The 20,891-nt window shown below is 42.6% G+C and overlaps 1 protein-coding gene across 1 annotated transcript in view; it reads left to right on the top strand.

Moving 5' to 3' along the window:
• The first annotated feature begins 5,829 nt into the window (after positions 1-5,829).
• The window catches only part of creb5b (cAMP responsive element binding protein 5b), an 89,553-nt gene continuing 74,491 nt past the window's right edge, over positions 5,830-20,891 (top strand). The window contains exons 1-4 of the mRNA XM_072679397.1: positions 5,830-5,902; positions 14,291-14,368; positions 16,262-16,355; positions 19,180-19,301. Coding sequence (XP_072535498.1) covers positions 14,315-14,368; positions 16,262-16,355; positions 19,180-19,301 — 270 coding nt within the window. The 5' untranslated portion in view covers positions 5,830-5,902; positions 14,291-14,314. The remainder of the gene's footprint in view (positions 5,903-14,290; positions 14,369-16,261; positions 16,356-19,179; positions 19,302-20,891) is intronic.

Raw genomic sequence — 20,891 nt, 5'->3', positions numbered from 1 at the left:
TGGGCAGACCTGAGCGACTTTGATTAACCATGATTGCCAGACAGCTGGGCCAGAGCATCTCTGAAAAGGCAAGGGGTGTGGTTTGCTCCCAGTAAGCAGTGAGTACCTTCCAACAGTGGTTTGAGGAGGGACAAACCACAAACTGGCAACTGGGTGTTGGGTGCTCAATGCTTATTGATACGCAAGGGCAACAGAGGTTATCCCATTTAACTGTGGCACAAGCCAGGGAGAATGTGTTACAAAACCATTGCATTGCACCCAGAGACCGGTGACAGTGCTCATGCTAACCCCTGTCCACCATCAAAAGTGCCTTTAATGGATATTTTGTCAGTGTCAGAAGTGGACATTCAAGCAGTGGAAGAAGATCCCCTGGTCCACTGAGTCCTGTTTTTATGACATGGATGACTGAGAACTGTTTTGGTGGCATGCGGCGTACCCACAGCATATTAGTCTATATTTACTATGTTTGCAGGTTGTAAATGATGTTCTTTTGTATTTACCTTAGTGTTGTAATGAGCCTAGTGAGCCTGATGAGCAAGATCAAGGCCAACACTGAAAATCAGTTCAGTCTCAATAAGGCTTCTCTGTTATATTTTGTCCTTTTTTTCTCAGCAAGCTGCTCCACGACACGCTAACCTCTCCTGTGCATTAGAGACGAAATTCTCTAAAGTGTGGGGTCAGTGACCCACCACTGGCTGTGCACTTATGCCACTTATCGCACAGCTCTCCCGCCAAATGATGTTTGGATCGGTGGGGGAAATATATAGGCCATAAAGGCACAAAAGACTGTCATAAAGCTTTGATTAAGGCCCGGGTTAAAAGACAGAGGCGAGGGAGGAGGCTGAGTTATGGCAGCGGATGGGGCCGCTGTTATTGTTCCCGTGACGGGGCTCTTAGCGCGGACAGCTCGCTGTAAACAGCCCCCCTCTCCCTCGGAGCAGACGGTCATTAATTGCTGCAGCCGTCTCAGACTCCTCCAGCGAGCCTCCAGCCTCAGAAATCACCCGCGCTGCCACCAGCAGAGCCACTAAAGCGCTAAAGGGCAGTGACTCTGTCTCCTGCCTCCTGGGTGGGCCTGTTCTTCATTTTTACCTGCAAATGGCTGGAGTGTCCATTTAATGGTCATGATGAGCCACAAGCCCATTGTTCTCAAAGCATTTTAGCAGCACCTTGGATCCACTGTTGAATTTGTGCTGTTTTACTCCACGTTGGCAGTAATATCCTTTCTTTAACCTTGTGCACAGCGGGCTGTGCCAGTAAAAAAAAACAAAAAACACAGGGCTACAGACTGTTTTTTACATTATCAGGTTACAACAGTATCACTATTGCCTTGACCTTCAAGATCAGTATCAAAACTTGCCATATTACTTTACCTCACTACGCTATGGGTATTAAGACCATTGTGTAATATGAATAAGGTGTGAAATCTCACATTATTTCATTTATTAATATCGACAGCTTTAAATGCATGTTCTAATAATATTTAAAATAATGTGTAATATTTCCATTAATACAAATTATCTTCATGAACACTCTACGTAATACACAGTATAACAGGTGCATTAGACATGGTATCATTATGGTATTTAATGCCTTTCAAAATTATGACCATGTCATATTTGCATGATCTAATGATGTGCACCACTGTGAGCATGTATATGGATAATTGAACAATATTAATAGTCCTGTCTTTAAACAGAGAACGAGCTTCTAGAAGCTACGAAAAGCACTTCCTTTTCATAAATAAGGAACCGGGCTGTGTTACGATGTTACCTGCATCATATTACGTCTGCTTGGAAATTATCTCAGGACAAAGAAGTCACAGCTTTGATTCTGTAACACCATCTTCTGAATCCAACACTTGCAGGCAGACATAATCCTGCCAATAATTTATTTACCCACTGGCACTTCCATTATTTAGTATGAACTGAGACACTGGTGAGCCTGGCACAATTAGTCACGCTGGCCTGCTGACCATGGGACAAAACCGAGAGTGCCCCAGGTGTAATAGTGTGTGTGTGCTTGTGTGTGTGTGTGTGTGTGTGTGTGTGTGTGCAGTCAAATACATTGGAGACAACATCATTTATGTTTGTCGACATTAGTTTGTCTGATAATTAGACATATACACACACACTAAAGCCCTCGATAAGTGACCCTTTTAGACCACCGAACCACCCTCGCAACACCGCAGAGCCTGATACTCTTGTCCCAGCACCATGGACACACCCTACTGTGTCCGTGTCACTGCTGTGCTGACAATCGTCCTCCTTCCAAATAAGATCTGAGCATCACTGGTCCGAACATCAGTGGTCAGCTCTTGACCACTGACTGATGGACTAGAAGGCAACAGATTGTGCAGTTTATAAAGCTGCATCAGTAAAGTGAACCTATAAGGCAGGTGTGCCTCATAAAGTGACCACTGAGGTATAAGGTCAACATTCCTAATAAAGTGGACATTAGGTGTAATTTCAGATATTATGATTCTGCAGCATCTAGACTCTGGGAGCAAAGCCATAGAAGAACCACTTTTGGGTCCAGAAAGAACCCTGTTTCGGGGACAGCCGTGGCCTGAAGGTAGAGAAGCAGCTGTGTGACCGGAAGGTTGCTGGTTTAATCCCCTGAACTGGCAAGATACAACTGAAGTGCCATTTAGCAAGGTCTTAACTTCCAACTGCTCCACAGGAGCCAGGGCCACCCGCTGCTCGGGGCACGTGCATTCACAGCGCGGATGGGTTAAAGGCAGAGGTTAGATTGCTGTATGTGCAACACAAATGCTGATTGAGTGGTCCTTCTCCTTCTCCTTCCACGTAGGTGAAGGACCTTTATGAAAACAGAAGGTTCTCCACACTTGATGGCAGTCAGTGAAGTCCATTCCTAGAGTCAGTCCCAATCTCAATTCCACAAATCAGGACATAGCAAAGTATCACAGCTTGTAAACACTTTTTGAAGTCAGCTGGGAATCTTTCAGTTCTTGTTTGGGGGATTTGCACTCATTCCTCCTTGCACAAGGCTTTTAGTTCTGTGAGATTCTTGGACCGTCTTTTCATCCATAGTTCTACCGACAAATTGTCAGAGCACTGTGAGGGCCATGGCAAAAATTTCAGCTTGCATCTATTGACATATGAGTCTGTTGTGGAAGTGTAGAAGCCATCCACTCTTCATCTTCAGCTTTTTTGGTTTTAACAAATGGTGTAATATTGGATTCCAGAGTTGGCCGGTATTGAATTTAGTCCAGTCTACCAGTGAAATCTTCCCCTGTGCCACTGACTGCAGCACAAACCCAAGGCATGACTGACCCACTGTCTTGCTTACCAGTTGGTGAGGTGCTCTTTTCATCAAATTCTACACATTTCTCCAAACATACCTTTGCTTGTTGTGGCCCATTTTCGTTAACTTTATTAGTTTACATGACTCCTTTTCTTTTAAGAAATCTGTGGAGAGGACTCTTTCATGAAGGTGATATTTGTGCAGTAGATCAGTGCACCACCACTCCAGAGACTGCTACATCTTCCTGAAGGTCTTGTGCAGTCTTGTGCAGATGGCTGCCTCACGTAGTTCTCAGTTGTGCACAGCCTCAAAAATTAACACTAGTTCTACACAAGGTGCAGTAGACACAGAAGCAGTAGGAGCGCTGCAGACACTCAGGAGCACCAAAGTGACAGAAATTTCTGAAGAAACATACATTAGCATTGGAGACACGTACTTACCACTGTCACACCATCGTCGAAAGCCACACTGTTGTTGCTTTTTCTACCGTGATCGTGGAATTATCCAAAGGCTAGTCTCCTCGAGTGTCACCATGTTTACATTATATAAATCTGGAAGTTCTTTATGGTCAGTGTCCTCTGGTCCGCCCTCTAGTGGAAGCCTCCAGTAAAACACATAGCACGAGGCAAGTATATAAACAGCTGGCTGTCTATGTTAACACATTGCCAAATAGCAAGTATATTTCTGGCCTTATAGCCTTCCACTGCTTTGTTGCCATTGATTATTTAAATGTTAGGCAGTTCTAGGCAGCTGCTAAAAGAAGCCCTTGAGACAAGGTTTGAGGAGTCAGAGTATTTATAAAGCTTAGAAAGTTACCTGACATTTTCTCACAATGACTTGGGGACAAGCCACAGCCGTAATAAGCGAATTAAGGTCTGAGATATTGATAAATGTTATCCGAGAGCTCAAATCTCTTGGGGCACCCAAACATTTGCTTGGTGTTACTTTCCTTTTTTTTATTTTATTTTTTATTTTTTATTTTTTTTACAGAAATAATACACTAATCGTGCTTAAAATATGGAAACCAATATTTTGTGTTAAACCTTATGCTGTGTGGAGATCAGTTCATCTTTCTCTAACTAAACTAGTCACGTGTTTTCTGACCAGGGGTGCCCATAAACTTGCATTAGCCACTTCCACTGTAGCCAAACTGCATCTGATCCTCCTGTCAGTGCCTTTAGATGAGTAGAGTGGTTCAGTTTCAGCACTGGTGATGTTGTTCAATTGCAAGTCGCCGTTGTAGTTTTATGCTCTGCCCAAAGTTAAATATAGCCAATTTATTGATATGTGTGTTGTGGAAGGACACATTTCCAGACAGGCTGTCTAGACTGTGGCAGCAGAAACGTCTCTGTGTGTGTGAGCAAACTTCTCTTTGAGGAATCGTGTTCAAAGCTTTGGAGTTGCCTGTCGATTCCCAATGTGTGGAATCAAAGAATTGACTCTTTTGTGAATTACACGTCAGTAGAGCTTCCAGACTCACTGAAATGATAGGATACCAGGACGATTACTATAGGACACTTCACAAGTAAACCGATTAGCTAAGTATGTGAATGTCTTGGACCTTATTTGGTAGGTATTGACCATTGTATACCAGAACCCAAAAAAACCCACAAGACCTGCCTGGTGTTTTGGAGATGTTCTGACCCAGTCGTCTAGCCGTCACAGTTTGACCAGTTGGACGGTTTTTCCTGCTTTGAACACATCATCACCTGGCTGCCCACTTGCTGACTAATATACCCCACCCTTTGAGAGATGCCAATATAAGGGGATAATCAGTGTTATTCACTTGTCACTTGTTATGGCTGACATTACAGAAATATTATAAGAGGTAAAATTTCACTTATTTTCTTATATCAGTACAACAGTTTTTTTTTATTAGGTCTAATAAGTCCTAATGTTAAAAATATGGGCTTTACCACTAAACCTTTTCACTGTTTGCTGAAATTTCTATTCTATTGGACGTATTGAATGCAAATGAGTTAGAGGTACGTTAATGTTTGATTCATATGCGATGTCTTAAATCCCTTATGATGTTCTGACCCGGTCGTCTAGCCGTCAATATTGACAACTAAAAGAAAGACTCTTCGCTCACTGTCCATGTACATCCCAGCCCTTGACATGTACCAATATAATGAGCTAATCAAGGACAAGAGAAGCACAAAGCACAGGAATACTGCCAGAGTCCTAAAGGCACAAATATAGGCTTTAACATGCAAGCTTTTTCAATATTTCATTATTATTATTATTATTATTATTATTACTAAATTGGACGCATAAATGCAGTTGAGTTGTCTTAAATTCGTTGCTTTGACCCTCGTCTCCTAACTGGGAGCAGCTCCTCCTGAGTGAACCCTCGCTGTCCTGCAACAAGTCCTATAACCCAGCTTGAAGGCAGCCAGCTGTAAGTTGCTGTTGCTGCTCCTCCTTCGCCCACGCCCACGCCCCGCTTCCCCCGCCCCGTTTTCGCGAGGCCCCGCCCCTCCGTGCGGACCGCAATGATTTAGAAGTTCAGGAATCCCACGTGACGTCACCGGAGGGTGATGTAATGCTTCTCTAAATAGCTCGTATTGTAATCTCTCCTCAGTCCAACGTGGTTCCTTCAGAAAGGGCGCTGCATCTTCTCTGCACTTCTGTGGTAAGTCGCTGGGCTACTGCCGTCAACAGTATGTAGGTTTTTCAGCTGCAGGAAAAAGAGAGAAAAAGGGGGAGAGAGAGAAGCCCTGCAGCAGAAACACGCTCGCGGGCTGTGTGAACTTGAGCTCGTGCCGTTGGCGTTGGTGATGGCCGTTCGTGCTCGTGGAGCTCGAGCGCGGGTGACAAGTTGCTTTTGTGCTTTGCGGCGCCGAGCAGGGGTCTTAAAGTTGCCGTTCCGCGTGTAGCGCGAGCTTTCCGCGGTTTTTTCCGCGTTTGTCCGAGAAGTTAGCTGCACGTAACAGGTTTGCTCGCGCGTGTTTGGATGAGGAGCGACTGCAGAAACGGCAGGAGCCGCAGGAGAAGGAGCTCGTGCCGTGAGTTTCTCTCACTCAACTTTGCGCGCCCACCCTGTTGAAGTTCACGCGAAGTGCTGCCCCTGTCAGCAGAGACCCCGCTGAGCGTTTTCCCCCCTTCCCCCCCCCCTCTCTCTCTTTCCCTTTCTCTCGCGCTCGCTCGCGTGTATGTTTGTTTGTGTCTGTCCCGGGCCGCGCGCTCTCTCCACTCCACCGCGAGCTTGACAGCAGCGCGCTGTATTGTGTCCCGTGGAGCCGCATGCAACCGGTGCGTGCGGGTTCTGGGACCTGAACTCATTCATCCGCGCGTGCACATGCTTGTTTTTACTGCTCGCGCTGCTCGACCTCACCCCTCCTGACCAGCAGCTTTGATATGAAAGACCCCCTGGTTCTGCTGCTCTGTCCCGCAGGAGGGCAGGCAGCGCGAGCAGCAGGCGCCCCTGACAGCAGCCTGAACCCCCCCCCCCACCCCTCCCCTCTTGTCTGTCCCAGAGCGTTCAGCTCACATTAGCGAGCAGAGCTGCATCGTTCTGGATAGGGTTCTGGGTAGGGTTCTAGATAGGGTTCTGGATATGGCGTTTGTAAATTTTTTTCAATAAAAGCGACGCTCTGCGACGGAGCATTACGTCATGCTGCAGGCCAGCCCGTGTGTTTGATTAACCGCCGAGATACTGAAGGATTCAGGGGCTTTAGTGCTGAGCAAGCACACTGGGGGGTTTAAAAAGCCCACTAAACACAACGGTGTTTAATCTACAGCAGCAAAATCCCAGTAATGACGATCAGTCTCAGGATCAGGAACAACTAAAGTGACTAATTAATGATATTAACACTCCCATGATGATGTTAATATTATTGTTAATATTATTAATAATGTTAATTTCATTACTGTCATATGTTTAAGTGTAATTGATAGTTGTGCACATCTAAATTTAAATTCTTTAAAGACTCAAAATACAAAATGGACTGTTTGTTATCTGACTGCTTTAGGGTTTAGTTATCATGTTAATACATTATGTTCATCTTTCTTATGTTTACATTTTTAAGGTGCTTCATATTCGAATGTCTGTATTTAATCTAAATTGCTCTAAAAAACAAGGTACAGCATGTATATGTGTTATGCATAGTTACATATATAGTTACATAAAGCATATATACTTAATAATAATAATACAAATGATTGTCTGATGGCTAATTATTATTATTATTATTTTTATTATTATTATTATTATTAGTAGTAGTAGTAGTATTATTATAAGGCTACTACACATTATAATATGTATTTATGATGTTTCAGGATTTATCCATAATGTGAATTGCTTTTTACAATTCTAGTGTCTGGTTCATGTATTCATTAATTAATTAAGGCTTTAAAAGATTAAAGAAAACAAATTAGAACATGTCACAGACACGCACAAACCTCAGATCTCCAAAATGTCAACTTTACAGGAGAAGGAAAAACCTTCTTAACTTTCCATAGAAGATTTTATGAAATATTTTTTTCCATGTCATTTAGGAGCATTTCTATTGGTCTGTTCACCATATAATCTGGACACAATATAAAGAACAACTGTCAGATTCGAGTTATGTCAAAAAGTAAAAATTAGAGATACACGTTTTTTATGAGAGTGATGATAAGCTGTGTGTATAGCAAAAAACATCATAATAAATAATATAGAAATGAAATAATATCATCTAAATCTGTTGGCTGATGGAAAGTAACTTTAGTAGCTGAGTCTCTTAGTCTTATTGCTTCCAACCGTACACAGTAATGTAATGCTTGTTCAGGTGGATTGGACTAGTTGGTAAATCTATGAGCTAAATAAATAAGTAAATAAATAAATGAACGCTGTCACTATCATAGAACTCACCCTTTTTGAATTGACGACTTTTTGAAGAAAGAGTAAAACTAAAACAGGGCCTCTCGCTGCTGCGGCTTGTGTTTGCAGCTGAACTGGAAGTGTAACAGCCTTCAGCTCTACAAGAGTGACATCTTTCAACATTACTGCTGTAGCCGAAGGCAGCGCTCATACATTCCTCCTCCAGCTTCGTCCTAAAACTGTGCAGTTTGTGATTTTCTGCAGCCGAGTTCGAACACTGTCAGCATTCACCGTACCTGAGCTGTAAAGGTCTGTCCGGCTTGTCCTGCAGACCTTTGTGCAGACAGAAAGTGCACAGCACTCCGCTTGACTCCACGTGTTCGCTTTAGATACGAGTCCTCTGCACGTCTGTAAGTTTGCCTCAGAGGGGGTGCTGTGATTGGCAATGGTTGAAGGTTGCCTTTGCGGGGCCCCCTCGTCTGTTCATTATGAGGGGTTCATGACATTCAGTGCATTGTCTGTGTGAGCCTTATTCCTCGCCTCAGGGCCTGCACTGATCCAACCTTGAACTTGTGCTGTCAAGGGCCCAGGGATCAGTGGATGTGTGTATATGTGTGTGTGTGTGTGTGTGTGTGTTGGGGGGACTTGAATTGCAGTGCAAGTTTGTGCTTGCCATAACCTCCGCTCACCTCCTCCCTTACCATACTGTTTGAATTCTCTGCCGAAGCTGGAGAGACATGAGTTCCTGATGAAACTGTACTCTGCTCCCCTAACCCTCACGCGGCGAAACACATCGGGACCCACTTACTGCGAAATGTAACCGAATTTCCTTTGCTAAATGAAAACATATCAGCGAAAGGAAAGTCAAGTGCCCCTTTTTTTTGCTCTGAAGGTGCAGTCGAGCCGCCAGCAACCGGACATCACCGCAGGCCTGCGCTGTCTGCTGAGGTCAAACAGTCTGCTCTCCTAAAGAGTTAGGGTCATGAGTTTAGAAGGGGATATTGTCGCTGTCTTTTTTTGGTGTTTTTCAAATTGTGACATAATATGAACAATATATGAAATATGAATATGAATATCTTTTTACTTTGACATCCATTGAAAGTTAAGTTAAGTTTTTCCTGCCACTGTAAAGGTGAGATTTTGAAGATACAGGGTTTTCGCGTGACAGTGAGGATCTTTTATCTTATGGAAAAGTTTTCACATCTTATTTAGGTTGTAGTTTTTATAATTAGGTTATTACATGTTAACAAATGGACCAGTTCTGATGCAGCAATTGCAGGATTTAGCCATCATCTCTTTAAATTGGCTTAAAAAAGGCTTCTTATTTGAAAAGCGTTTTGCTTTTATTATATAATAATTGTATCTTTTGTATAATTTTATATACACTAAAAAACTAAACAAAAATAAAGGTTAAGTTTACGTAAAAATGTGAGGTCCAGTTGTTTCATGTAGCTGTTAAGTAGCTTGTGATCGAACCTGCCCCGTACTGGCCTTTCTCTTAAAACATTTCAATGTTAAAACCATCTTACTGGGTAGATAGAGTGTTTGGTTTGATGCTCACTCGAGCCTTTAGAAATCATCTTTGTACTGTTCTGCTTTCAGGAAGCCCAACAATGTTGGACAACAAATGAGCTAGTGATGTTATGACGTGATCGCTGCAGAATTTATTGTCTCTCTTAATTGAAGTTCTTCTGAATCTCAGTCATCTGTTCTTATTTAGCTTCTTATTTGAGGAATGTTGTAGTTGTATTGTAATTCATTGTTTACTGTGCTGTAAATTTTAGATGCACTGTACGAAAATGAAATGTTGAACTTGAGATGTCAGGTCAAGTAGTTTAAGATAGCTGAGATACTTTGTAATGTGTAACCCGAGTAAATCACCCAAAATGGTCTGAAATACATTCTAATGACCTGAACTGGTCTTTACCACTACATTTATAGTGTGAATATAATCCTATAAATACATATATATAGCCACCACTATAAATGTAGTGGTAAAGGCCAGTTCAGGTCATTAGAATTTATATATAATAATAATATATATAAATTATATATATATATATATATATATATATATATATATATATATATATATATAAGCAGATAAGATTATTTTACCACTATAAATGTTTAGAGAAAGGCCAGTTCAGGTCATTAGAATTGTATATGTACATATATCGTCGCTGTCATGCAAAACCTTGTATATCGCAGCTTTACAAGTGGAAAAAAAATTCTGAACATTCAATGGTTGTCAATGTAAAAAGATTGAGAAAATGATGAATGGACCAATAGAAATGCTCCAAAGTGACTTGGAATAAAATATGTTTACATTGTCATTCATTGAATGTTCAGAACGTCAGATCCAGTTAACCGAAGAGTTTAAGAAAGACACACATATTCTAACACACAGGGGAAGTTAGTCTAGGTGGTAAGACGACACATAAAGGGTAAAGTCCAACAATCTGATGTTAGATCCGATTTCATTGCCAATGCAGTTTTATTTTTTGAGTACACAGTTACACATTTGCCTCATTTATAAAAACCGCCCCTTCCATTAAACAAGCTATCCATTTGACAGTTGTGAAAGTAACCAAAAGTGGTCCCTCAACCACTAATGAACAGAACCCGCAAAGAACCTTTATTTTAAAGCATGTGGATTGTGTAAAAGAAAAGCTCCTTCATTTCGGAGGCTAAATAAAAGTAACACGGCACACAGGCACAACCCGGCCTGTGCAGCTGTGATGACAGGCTTGGGAGTGTATGCAGGATGTGCTGGGTTTGTGGCCACACACGCAAGAGGGTGCAAGCGGCATGAGCAGTGTGTGTGTGTGTGTGTGTGTCTGTGGTGTGGACCGCAGAGGTCTGATCAGGTTGCACTGTGAGTTCTGCTGTTTGAATTAGGCCGGCCGTGATACATCAGCACCAGAATAACCAGCAGAAGCTCCTTTACGTCACCTCAGAAGGCTTTGGACCTCATGCTACAGTGTGCTGATGTGTATGTGTTTGTGAAGTGATACAAAAATACTGTTCACAAACAAGCAGCTTCGTATGTTTAATTGAGACCAAACATAAAGGACTCTTTCCACAGGTGAATGGAAATTTAGCAAGATTTTAACATGGGGCTAAAGCAACACGTTTATCAGCTGTTCATCAAAGTATGTGAGTTTAAAGTTTCCAAGGTGATCAAATGGGCTGCAGTCTTCAAAATAAAGGGGTTACAAAGGGTTCCACTTTCGGTTCCATAAAGAGCCATTTTTTGTAATAGAGATTAGTGCATTAATGTGAAGAACCTTTTTAAAGCTTAAAGAACCTTCACTTTATGTAAATGTTCCTCAACAGTCTAAAGGTCTATCACACTTTGTGTTTATTTGTGTTATCACAAATTGTGTTTTCTATATGGAACCAAACTCGAAGAACCTATTGTAGCACCTTTATTTATAGGGGTGAGTGAGCGGCTTCAGGTGCCAACCTCATCTTAACACCTTCTTGAATTTCCACAGCCAAAGGCTAGTTTATCAGTAATTACCTTTAAAACAATGCAAAAGGTACTGAGGAAGGAGTGATGCTGCTAATAGGTCTGTGAAGAAGATCAATGGCGAATTGGGTGGGAAGATGTTTACAGACATATTCGTGGTACCTCTGCAGGTTCAGAGTGAGGTCTTCTTGTACCCTGAGAGTAAGAGTTATGGTTCCCCCTCACCGCAAACTCTGTGTAACTAACATCACACCCTTTCTGTCAGCAGCAACAACAAAGCAACTACTGGAGCTGCATTCACTGTTACAAATGGATTATAGCAGTACAGCTTATGTAAATACATGTGTGTATTAACATCACTTTTAACTCTGTAATTACACAAGTGTATCTCTCTTATGTTGTTATATACCTGTTATAACTGAGGGAAATTGTATGTAAATAAACTGCTGTTACTATTTAGATACAACTAAGGTCGACATATGTGTGTATATTAAGCTTTATACTAATTCCTAATATTTTAAAGCTGTACTGCATTGTAATCCAGCGGTAACAACAGTGAAATCACCAGTAGTTACATTGTTATTACATGTATCGTTAATAAAAGACACAATAGAAAGTCAGACAAATTTTGTGCTAATAGAAACCTAAATATGCAAATATTCACTTATTATTTTGGGAGCAATGTTTTGGACATTTGCACCCCAGAGCAGTCAGCCAGGTCACCCATATGGTGGATCTGGCCATGTGTCTTGGCATGTGAGAGTGAGACAATCACAGGGAGGGAAAGAACCATATTGGGTGAAAATGTACAATCAGTCGTAATAAGAGCAAGTGCATGTTGGACTGCTACTTTGCCAGAGGAGTCATTTATAAGGATGGCAGGGTAGAGATTCAGGCAGGAGACAGGAGTGGATACAGAGAACCCGCGAGACACCCTGTCCAGACCAAACCAGTGTGTCCCAGAAGGCTGTGTGTTAGGGCCTGGCTGGAGGGGTTCTGCCCAAAGGCCTGTCAGTAAGGAAAAAGTGCTCTGGCTAACGTAACGCCAAATTTGAATGTTTTGACTGCACGAGAGGAAACAGTTGGCTAGACCGAATGGGGTGTGTGTGTGTGTGTGTGTGTGTGGAATTGCATGCAAATTGTGTATGAAAGCGTTCATGCAGTAGAGCTTGTGTGCCTCTAGAGAGAGCTAACCTGAAGAGGTCTGAAGAGAGCTGTATGGGCCTCCTTTTTCATCTCTCAAAGCCCCTAATATGTTTATTTTCCACGTATTTGGAAAGAGAGGTGTTTGTTAGCTGTCTAACCAGCGTGTCAATACATACCGTAGCCCACAGCCATTAGTCTGGCTGCACTGTTGTATGTGGAGGGCTCGACACAGACTTTCATGCTCTATTAAGACGGCTACTCATTAGGACTTGTAGGCCGCAGTACGTTTACAGACCTGGGTCTAAAAGCACTCCATTATAAAGTCTGAATTGCAAGCGCATTGCAGCAGTAACATTTGTGCTTATATTATGGGACAGTGACAATACTGTGTGCCTGACATTAAATGTCACACTGCAGTGTGATAAATTCGTAGAAACTTACAGAAACCGTATGATGGGGTGGGCTACCTCAACTCCACCCCAACGTGAACTTAACCTCAGGATCTAATCATAGATGTGTGGTCACTGAGTTACATAAGGCCGCACAGGCACGAACTGGGCCAGGCAGTCCGAGATACACACCAAGTGCCTCCGATATCATCATCTCTGGAAATAGAATGGAACCTCTGGAGCCATGTGCACACGCTGGCCTGTATGTTCCACTGCCTGAGGGCCAGATCCCCAAACATGACAGCTGTGGAAAACTAGCCTGCAAACCAGCTCCCATCAACACCAGTGCAACGGCCCAGTTACACACTGCGTGAGGGGAAACGGAATACCTGGCATACCATTCCATTGTCGGGCTGTCACTAGAGGCATTTAGCAGCATCATGGCACTGAGCAAGGGATCTCTCTGGAAAGAGAGAGAGAGAGAGATAGATAGATAGAACAACAGAGACAGAGAGATAGAGAGATTCTTCATCATTGATGGGGAGGAAATATATGGACTACTTGCCAGATGAGCGCTAGAAATTGTTGAAAGTTTTGCCAGTGTTTTGAGACATGTTTTGCCTCCATGTCCCGCCCTATGAATTATTGCTGTGTCCATCTGATGCTCGCTCACTCATTATCACCCTAATGAACAGAGCCTCTAGCATCGGCCATTATTAGCAGTGCGTCTCAAAACTGACCTCATCCCCACAGCTAGAACCATGACTGGCCGGATACTGAGAGGACAGCAGGGCTGAGGGGTCAAGACAGCAGCTAGTGAATGGCAGTTTGTTGACTTCCAGCCTGAGCTGCCGTAGCCCTGTTGTGCGCTGGAGAGCTAGTGAGTAATTTACACCTTGCGCTGTGGTCAGCAGCAGCACCATGGAGACGCAGAGGCAGGGTGACACCTCAGGCCAGTAAATACACTCTCCTCCTCCGCTCAGCGCTGCCCCGACACAAACTTAACCCCGGTAGCTCGGGACAGCCGCTCCCAGGGCTCAGGCAACTAAACACCCAACCCCGAGATTCCAGCAAAGTCCCGGCAGGTAGTTCTTCTGAACATCAGCGGCACACGATACAGACGCAACACGATGCCAAACAGAACATCTGCCACTGTGTCCTGCAGGCAAATCAGTTGTGGATTCTCAGTCTGTGTGTCTTTGTGTGCAGGTTTATGAGGAGCCGGCGACAGTGATGAACTCCGAGCAGGAACGGCCGTTCGTGTGCAGCGCTCCGGGCTGCTCTCAGGTGAGTCCAGCAGGACAATGGCGGGGATGAACGCATCAGTAACCCGAGAGAGTCGCTCTCAAAGGGAAACGCTGCCGCACAGAAAACAGTGAAATGGTAGCCTGCTTAGAAAACTGTTAGCCCTCTGGGACTGCAGTTCACAAAAGCTTTCCAAAGCTTGATCATCAAGACAAATACTGAGCTCACAAGAATTTGCTTAAGTTCAGTCCACCCTAAGAAAGTCTTGATCTGTACGACATCATCAGAGTCTAACTGATCAGAAGTTAAAGTTTGAGAGGTTTACCTGGTCCTCTCTTTCACTGTAAGACAAGTGTGAGCCTAACATGAGACTGAGAAGAACACAGCTACTGTTTGTCTTCTCTTTCCTCATGTTTTTTTCTATTAAAACCTTTAAGTGCAGCAGAATGAAGCTGATTATAGGCAATTACTCCTGCCAGCCATAACATTAAAACCATTAATGTAAAGTGAATTTAATAATATTGATTAACTGGTTTCAGTTGCATGTGCCAAGAGGTGGATAATTAAGCTGCAAGTAAACAGTTAGTTCCTGAATTGATGATGTGTTAAAAGCAGGAAAAATGGGCAAGCATAAAAATCTGAGCCACTTTACCAAACAACTAACTGATGGCTCGACAACTGAGTCTTGCGGGATGTTCCTGGTATACTAAAAGTGCTTCAGGGAAGGAGACTGGGCCATTAATATGTGTCCAAGGACAGCGACAGGGCCATGAGCACCTAATACTCATTGTTGTGAAAGATTCAAGGTTAGCCCCCCGGTCCGATTCCACAGAAGCGCTGCTGTAGCGCAAACTGCTAAAAACGTGGTGCAAAATTGTGCAGCTGTAAAAAAAATCGTCTTAAAATGATTAAAAAGATCCTTAAACCATATTCAGCCATATTCAAATGAAATTCCTTCAGACATGCCTTTAATACACGGTAGAAAGGGTGTTGTAACACAAATAAGACCCCAAGTGACCTTCATGGGACAATGCCAAGGCCAGTAGCCCTTTTCACAAAGTTTTTGGGTCATGGTCAGGTCAGTTCAGCTTACCAAGTCCTCAGGAAGAGTATTAAAATGAGTGCTTAAATACTTTGATTTTATGGTTTTAATGTTCAGAAGTTCAGAAGAATTAAGGGACCAAGTACAAAAACTTGATTAGTTGTGATCAGTAACAAATTCATTTGTACATTAAATGAAAATATTTAGAAATAATCGTTTTTGAAAGTTGATTACTCCTTTTAAAGTCACTTTAAACTTTTAAGATTTTATTAAATGTTTTTGTGAATCTGTCCACTGTTTCTTTGCATAAAGAACTTAAGAACTTTAACAAAATAACTGACTATAGCAGTAGCAGATGGTTATTACGGTGCTTTGTGCAGGTCATGTTATGTGCATATTTACTTTGGTACTAGACTATTAAAAAGTATATCAACTAAAAGATTGTTGAATTATTAGAAAGAGCTGGGCATTAGTCTAATGGGATTGTAAGCATTTAGAATTGCAGCTCATTCTAAACCTTATCTACTGCAGTTAACAAGGCGTTGCGTCCTACAGGCACATTCTCATGCTATAGATGATAGTGCGTGATAAGAGCAAAGCGAAACCATCTGCCTTCAATTTACAGAGACTGTATCAGCTAGAAGCGAGATTGGATGTTTGCACATTGACCAGTCTTAGACTCTTTGCACAGTGAGGTTTTTTTAATGGTTCATACTCTTAAGTTCCCTCGATCACAAGCATTGTTTTGAATGTTCCTCTTTAAGAATCCATAGTGTTTCCGGTTGTTGCAATAGCTTCTGCCAAACTATTAAAGCAAACAAACCCCACTCGCTGTTTTTAATCATAACTCTGACCACAACTGCTTTCAGATCGACTGTTTCTGTGTCCAACAGCGTTTCCCCACGGAGGACCATCTAATGATTCACCGCCACAAGCATGAGATGACCCTCAAATTCCCCTCTATTAAAAACGACAACATGCTCTCAGGTGAGCGGAGTCTGCGACCCATCACAGACACACCAGTGCAGACACACACATACACTGTTAATAATAAATAGGTGTTTCCAATGGTCTAAAGGTTTTTTTTTACCAGTTTAAAGATTCTTCACACATTCATTATGAGGATTCATTATGAAGACCAAAAATGGTTCTTCTGTGGCATCACTCAAGAAACCATTTGTAACACCTTTATTTTTAAGAGTATGCAAGTATTATTGTCTTCATTGGGGGTTTCCAGTGAGCTGTTTATACTTAGGTGTACTCTCATGACTATATCGGACTCTAACCCAAACCCGCGCCTTCATTACCAGAGGGAAGTTCTTGGCTCTTTTGGTTTTTCGAAATAAAGTCTATTCTGTGGAAAAATAAGTTTGACGTGGTCACCAGCAACACTTCCATTTTTTTTTTTCTCACTAAGGGGATATTTTATGTCCCTCCTGGAGACAGTGATATACACACATAAACACATATGCATTCAAACAAGTATACCAGTGGGATCTAAAGTGAATTATGCTCATAGGTTTTCAACTTTCCATCTCGTAACTGTGTAAACTCTCTTTTTTTCAGTAGCAAAATGAAATAGACACTAACAGCATTAAATCAATCCCCTAAGCATTTAGCATAAGATAAACACATAAGATTACTTAGGTTTACTTTTTTGTTTTTTTTTACTTTTTTATTGTTTTTAATGCATACAAGCAGCCACAGCTCCACAGACCATCTGAGGCTGAGGCATCTGACGTCTGTCTTTGATTAGAAAGCATTAGCCTGGCCATTATGTGCTAGGAGTGTGTAGATGAAGTTTAAAACGCAGAACTTTGTGGTTAAAATAATATTTGTGCTGCCCTCTAGCTCACTCCTCTAATCCCCCCTATCACTCGTGCACGCTCGGCCCCATATCAATTAGAGGGCTGGCCGTCTCAGGACAAAACTAAACAAACCCCAAAACCACAATCGGCGCGATGAAAACGGGGAGAACTCCAGAGTGCAAATTTAGAGACAGATTCCACGCCGGCCTCCAACCATGCCCACATTACGCTGTTTTAGCAGAAGAAATGCAAACACTTTGCATGAGCGGTTACCGACAGTCACCTTAGATAACTTCTGGAATTTCTGAATTGCAATAGTGAAAATATTTGTCATGCAGTTTTGCAAAAAAGCAGTGTTTTCTCTGTGTGTTTTCCTTTAGAGACTACAGCGTCAGACAAAGAGCGGTACTGAGGCTGGTCTGTTCAAAATCTGTCTGCCTTTAAGGGTATTAAAAAGCCAGTAAATGATATGAGGTGGTGTAAGGGGATTGGATGGTGTGCCGTTTTGGCTGCAGGAACGTGTGTAAGCTGCGTGTGTGTGTGTTTCTCAGTAGCAGCAGCAGCAGCGCAGTGATTCTCTCCTCTTCATTATTTACCCTTGTCAGGGTAGCAGATCGTGTTTCTGGGCAGAGCAGCTATGCAGCTTTAGGTTTCTCACTAAGAGCGCATTCTTTTACACGCATTCCCTTAATCTCTTCAGATCTACACTCACACACTTCCACACTCACTCCCTCACTCATTCACTCCCTCCCACTCTCACACTCATTCACTCACTTACTCTCTAAATCCCTCACTCACTCACTTACTCATTCCCTCAGTCCCTTCCTCCCTTACTCACACATTCTGATTCAACGTACTTCCACACTCAATCACACTCCCACTCACTCACTCACTCACTCTTTCACTTATTAACCCTGTCCCAATTCTTGCCCAAAGCCCTCAGGCCTTTCTTGAAGTGGCCTGCAAGGAATTGAAGAGGGCCACTTACTCTCTCACTCACTTACTTCCACACTCACCCTTTCCTCACTCCCTCACTAAGTCATTTACATAATCATTCACTCACTCCTTTACTCCTTTAATCCCTCACTTACTCACACACTCATTCACTCCCTTCCTCTGTCACTCTCACATTCATTCACTCATTCACTTTCTCACTCACTCACACACTCATTCCCTCCCTCTTCTTTCTCTTACACTCCCAGTCAGACGAACACAGTCATATAAACAACCAGCATATCAACATTAACCTCTTTGAGCTTGTAAAAGATGGCAGTTTCTAACCACCATCAAAACCACACATGAGACTATCATATAATTTATCTTTCCCACAGTGAAAATTACAGACTCAATCTGACCGCAATTCAAGGACTCACAGATGATAATGGATTAGATTCCAAGATTGCCTCTGACTGAGTCATGCCATCTATATTTCTGTAAGAAATGAGCATGCATGTGAGCTGTATGACTGCCTCCATTATGCTGAAAATATTCAGGGTGTTCTAGTGAAGTATGCCGGTGACGAAGGCAGATTATTACACTGTTCCTACAAAACAAACAGTAAACATAAACGTATACGGGGGTGACATTTATCCCAAAAGAAGTTCAAAATGATGCCTGACCGGGTTTAAGGGATTTCGATCTTGTTTTTAGATTTTTAGGTTTTAATTGCAGTGATTAATTATGAGTTGTTGATGTAACATAATTTTTGAAACATTAGTGTTGATTATAACCCATTATAATATTATTCAATGAAGGAAGTGCTCATTTTTGACCAAAATAAAATGACTGGCTAATTTCCCAAAATAAAAGTCCTACTAATACACTTAGTTTATTGTTCTTATTGTCACATTAATGGTTTCTTTATAGTTTTAGCATGTTGTCCGAATTGTACCCACATAATCTGATAAGATTAAGGTGAACTTGTAGCAAATCCTTTTTTATAAGCTATTGAATTGAAATGGAATCATTGTAAGGTCAGAGATTCACACCTCTGTCGTCTGCAGACCAGACGCCGACACCAACGCGTTTCCTGAAGAACTGTGAGGAGGTGGGGCTCTTCAGTGAGCTGGACTGCTCCATCGAGCAGGAGTTCTGCAAGGCCCAGGAGGAGGAGGACAGTAAACAGGTCAGAGAGTGGGGCCTGCCATGCAGCTGCACCATGGGGCTCATCCCACACTAACCACTTTCACCACACCTATGCCTTCACACACACAGACACACAGACACGCTCAAAACCAGGACCTGACCAGCATACCTGTACCGCTAATTTGGGGTTTTAGTGAGTGAATGTGTGTTAACTGTAAAATGCTTGTAGCCTGTGTTCAGATTAGAAAAGCAGAAGGAGAGCATGTGTCCCAATAGTTAAATGAAGCTTCCTTTCCTGTCTGTTTGCCTTGATTTTGCCTGATATTGTAGTCATGTGGATCCGCTGGCTAGTTGGCAGCTCTGCCCATGTTTAGTGAGGCCGTTGCCACCAGATCAGGCGAAAGGAACGGCTGCAGACAAGAAGGGAAGTTTCATTGGTGGCAACCGAGAACCGAGACTTTCACCACCTCATTCAGGAGGTCACACACAGCATCGGATGCCTAATAGCTCAGACATGCTTTTCAGCTTATTTTGAAGCAGTGTGTATGGTGTTTGGAGATACAAGGTTCACACACAAACAGCAATTTTACAGGAGAAGGAACAGAAGGTCTCAACTTTCCATGGAAGTGGATGTAAAAAGATTATACTCCGGGACATTTTGGGACATTTCTATTGGTCCTTTGCGTAACATCGTCTGTTTTAAGGTCTTGATATTTTTAAAAAGGTGGTCACTCTCACACTGCACCTGAACTTCAAATACTTGACCAACTTTACTGATTCACACACACACACACACACACACACACATACACACACACACACACACACTTATTCAAGTACACAGAAAATTTATAGCTGGAGGCAATGCCAGCCAGCTTGCAAAAGCAGACAACCAGATCAATACAGTCTGTCTGAGTGTGGCGCATGCCAAGACAGGGAGTTTGTTCACTAAATTAGATTTAGTGTGGCATTTAAACCACAGCGTGCATCCCTCACAGTCAGGCGTATTTCATCATCGTCTGTCTCACGCCGTGCAAAGTGATTATTTTGATGTCTGTAGAATAATCGCAGACTTGTGGTCAGGCCTTGTGTCTGCTTCACACCGTTTGTGTTCTGTGGACGCGACTGGCATTAACTGAACCCAGTGTGCTCCCATAACCCATAGCCCGTAGCCACAGCATGGCCAGCTTCCAGACTGCTCTCCGACTTAGCTGGTAGATCAGCTGATGTCTGGGTGGTGTGGGAAGTTTACCTCTGTGGTTGACAGTTAGCGCCCCATGCTCAGTCAGCAGTCAGCTTATAGCAGGTTGTAGCAGGATTTCGCTGAGCCGAGTAAATAAGCGGAGCTATATGTTAAGAACTGAGACTTATAGAACAGCTCGGATATTGCCCATGGCTGTGAAGGGGAATTCGGAAGCATGGACTACATGCTTATTTGGAATCCCCTAACCTAAAACAGCAGAAATGAGCTTTTCTTGAGTAATTTAAGAGCTCAACATCCGTAAATCACCCAGAACGACGAAGATCGAGCTAGCATTTCCAGCTTTGTTTTTGTTTTGTTTGTGTTCTCTGGAAATCACAGGGGTGTGTGTATAACCGCATACATCATCATCATAGACTGTAGATAAAA

The sequence above is a fragment of the Salminus brasiliensis genome, chromosome 5 (genome assembly GCF_030463535.1).
Source record: "Salminus brasiliensis chromosome 5, fSalBra1.hap2, whole genome shotgun sequence".
Classification (NCBI taxonomy): Eukaryota; Metazoa; Chordata; class Actinopteri; order Characiformes; family Bryconidae; genus Salminus; species Salminus brasiliensis.
The sequence above is the reverse complement of the archived record's forward strand: the minus strand, read 5'-3'. Positions and strand labels throughout refer to the sequence as shown.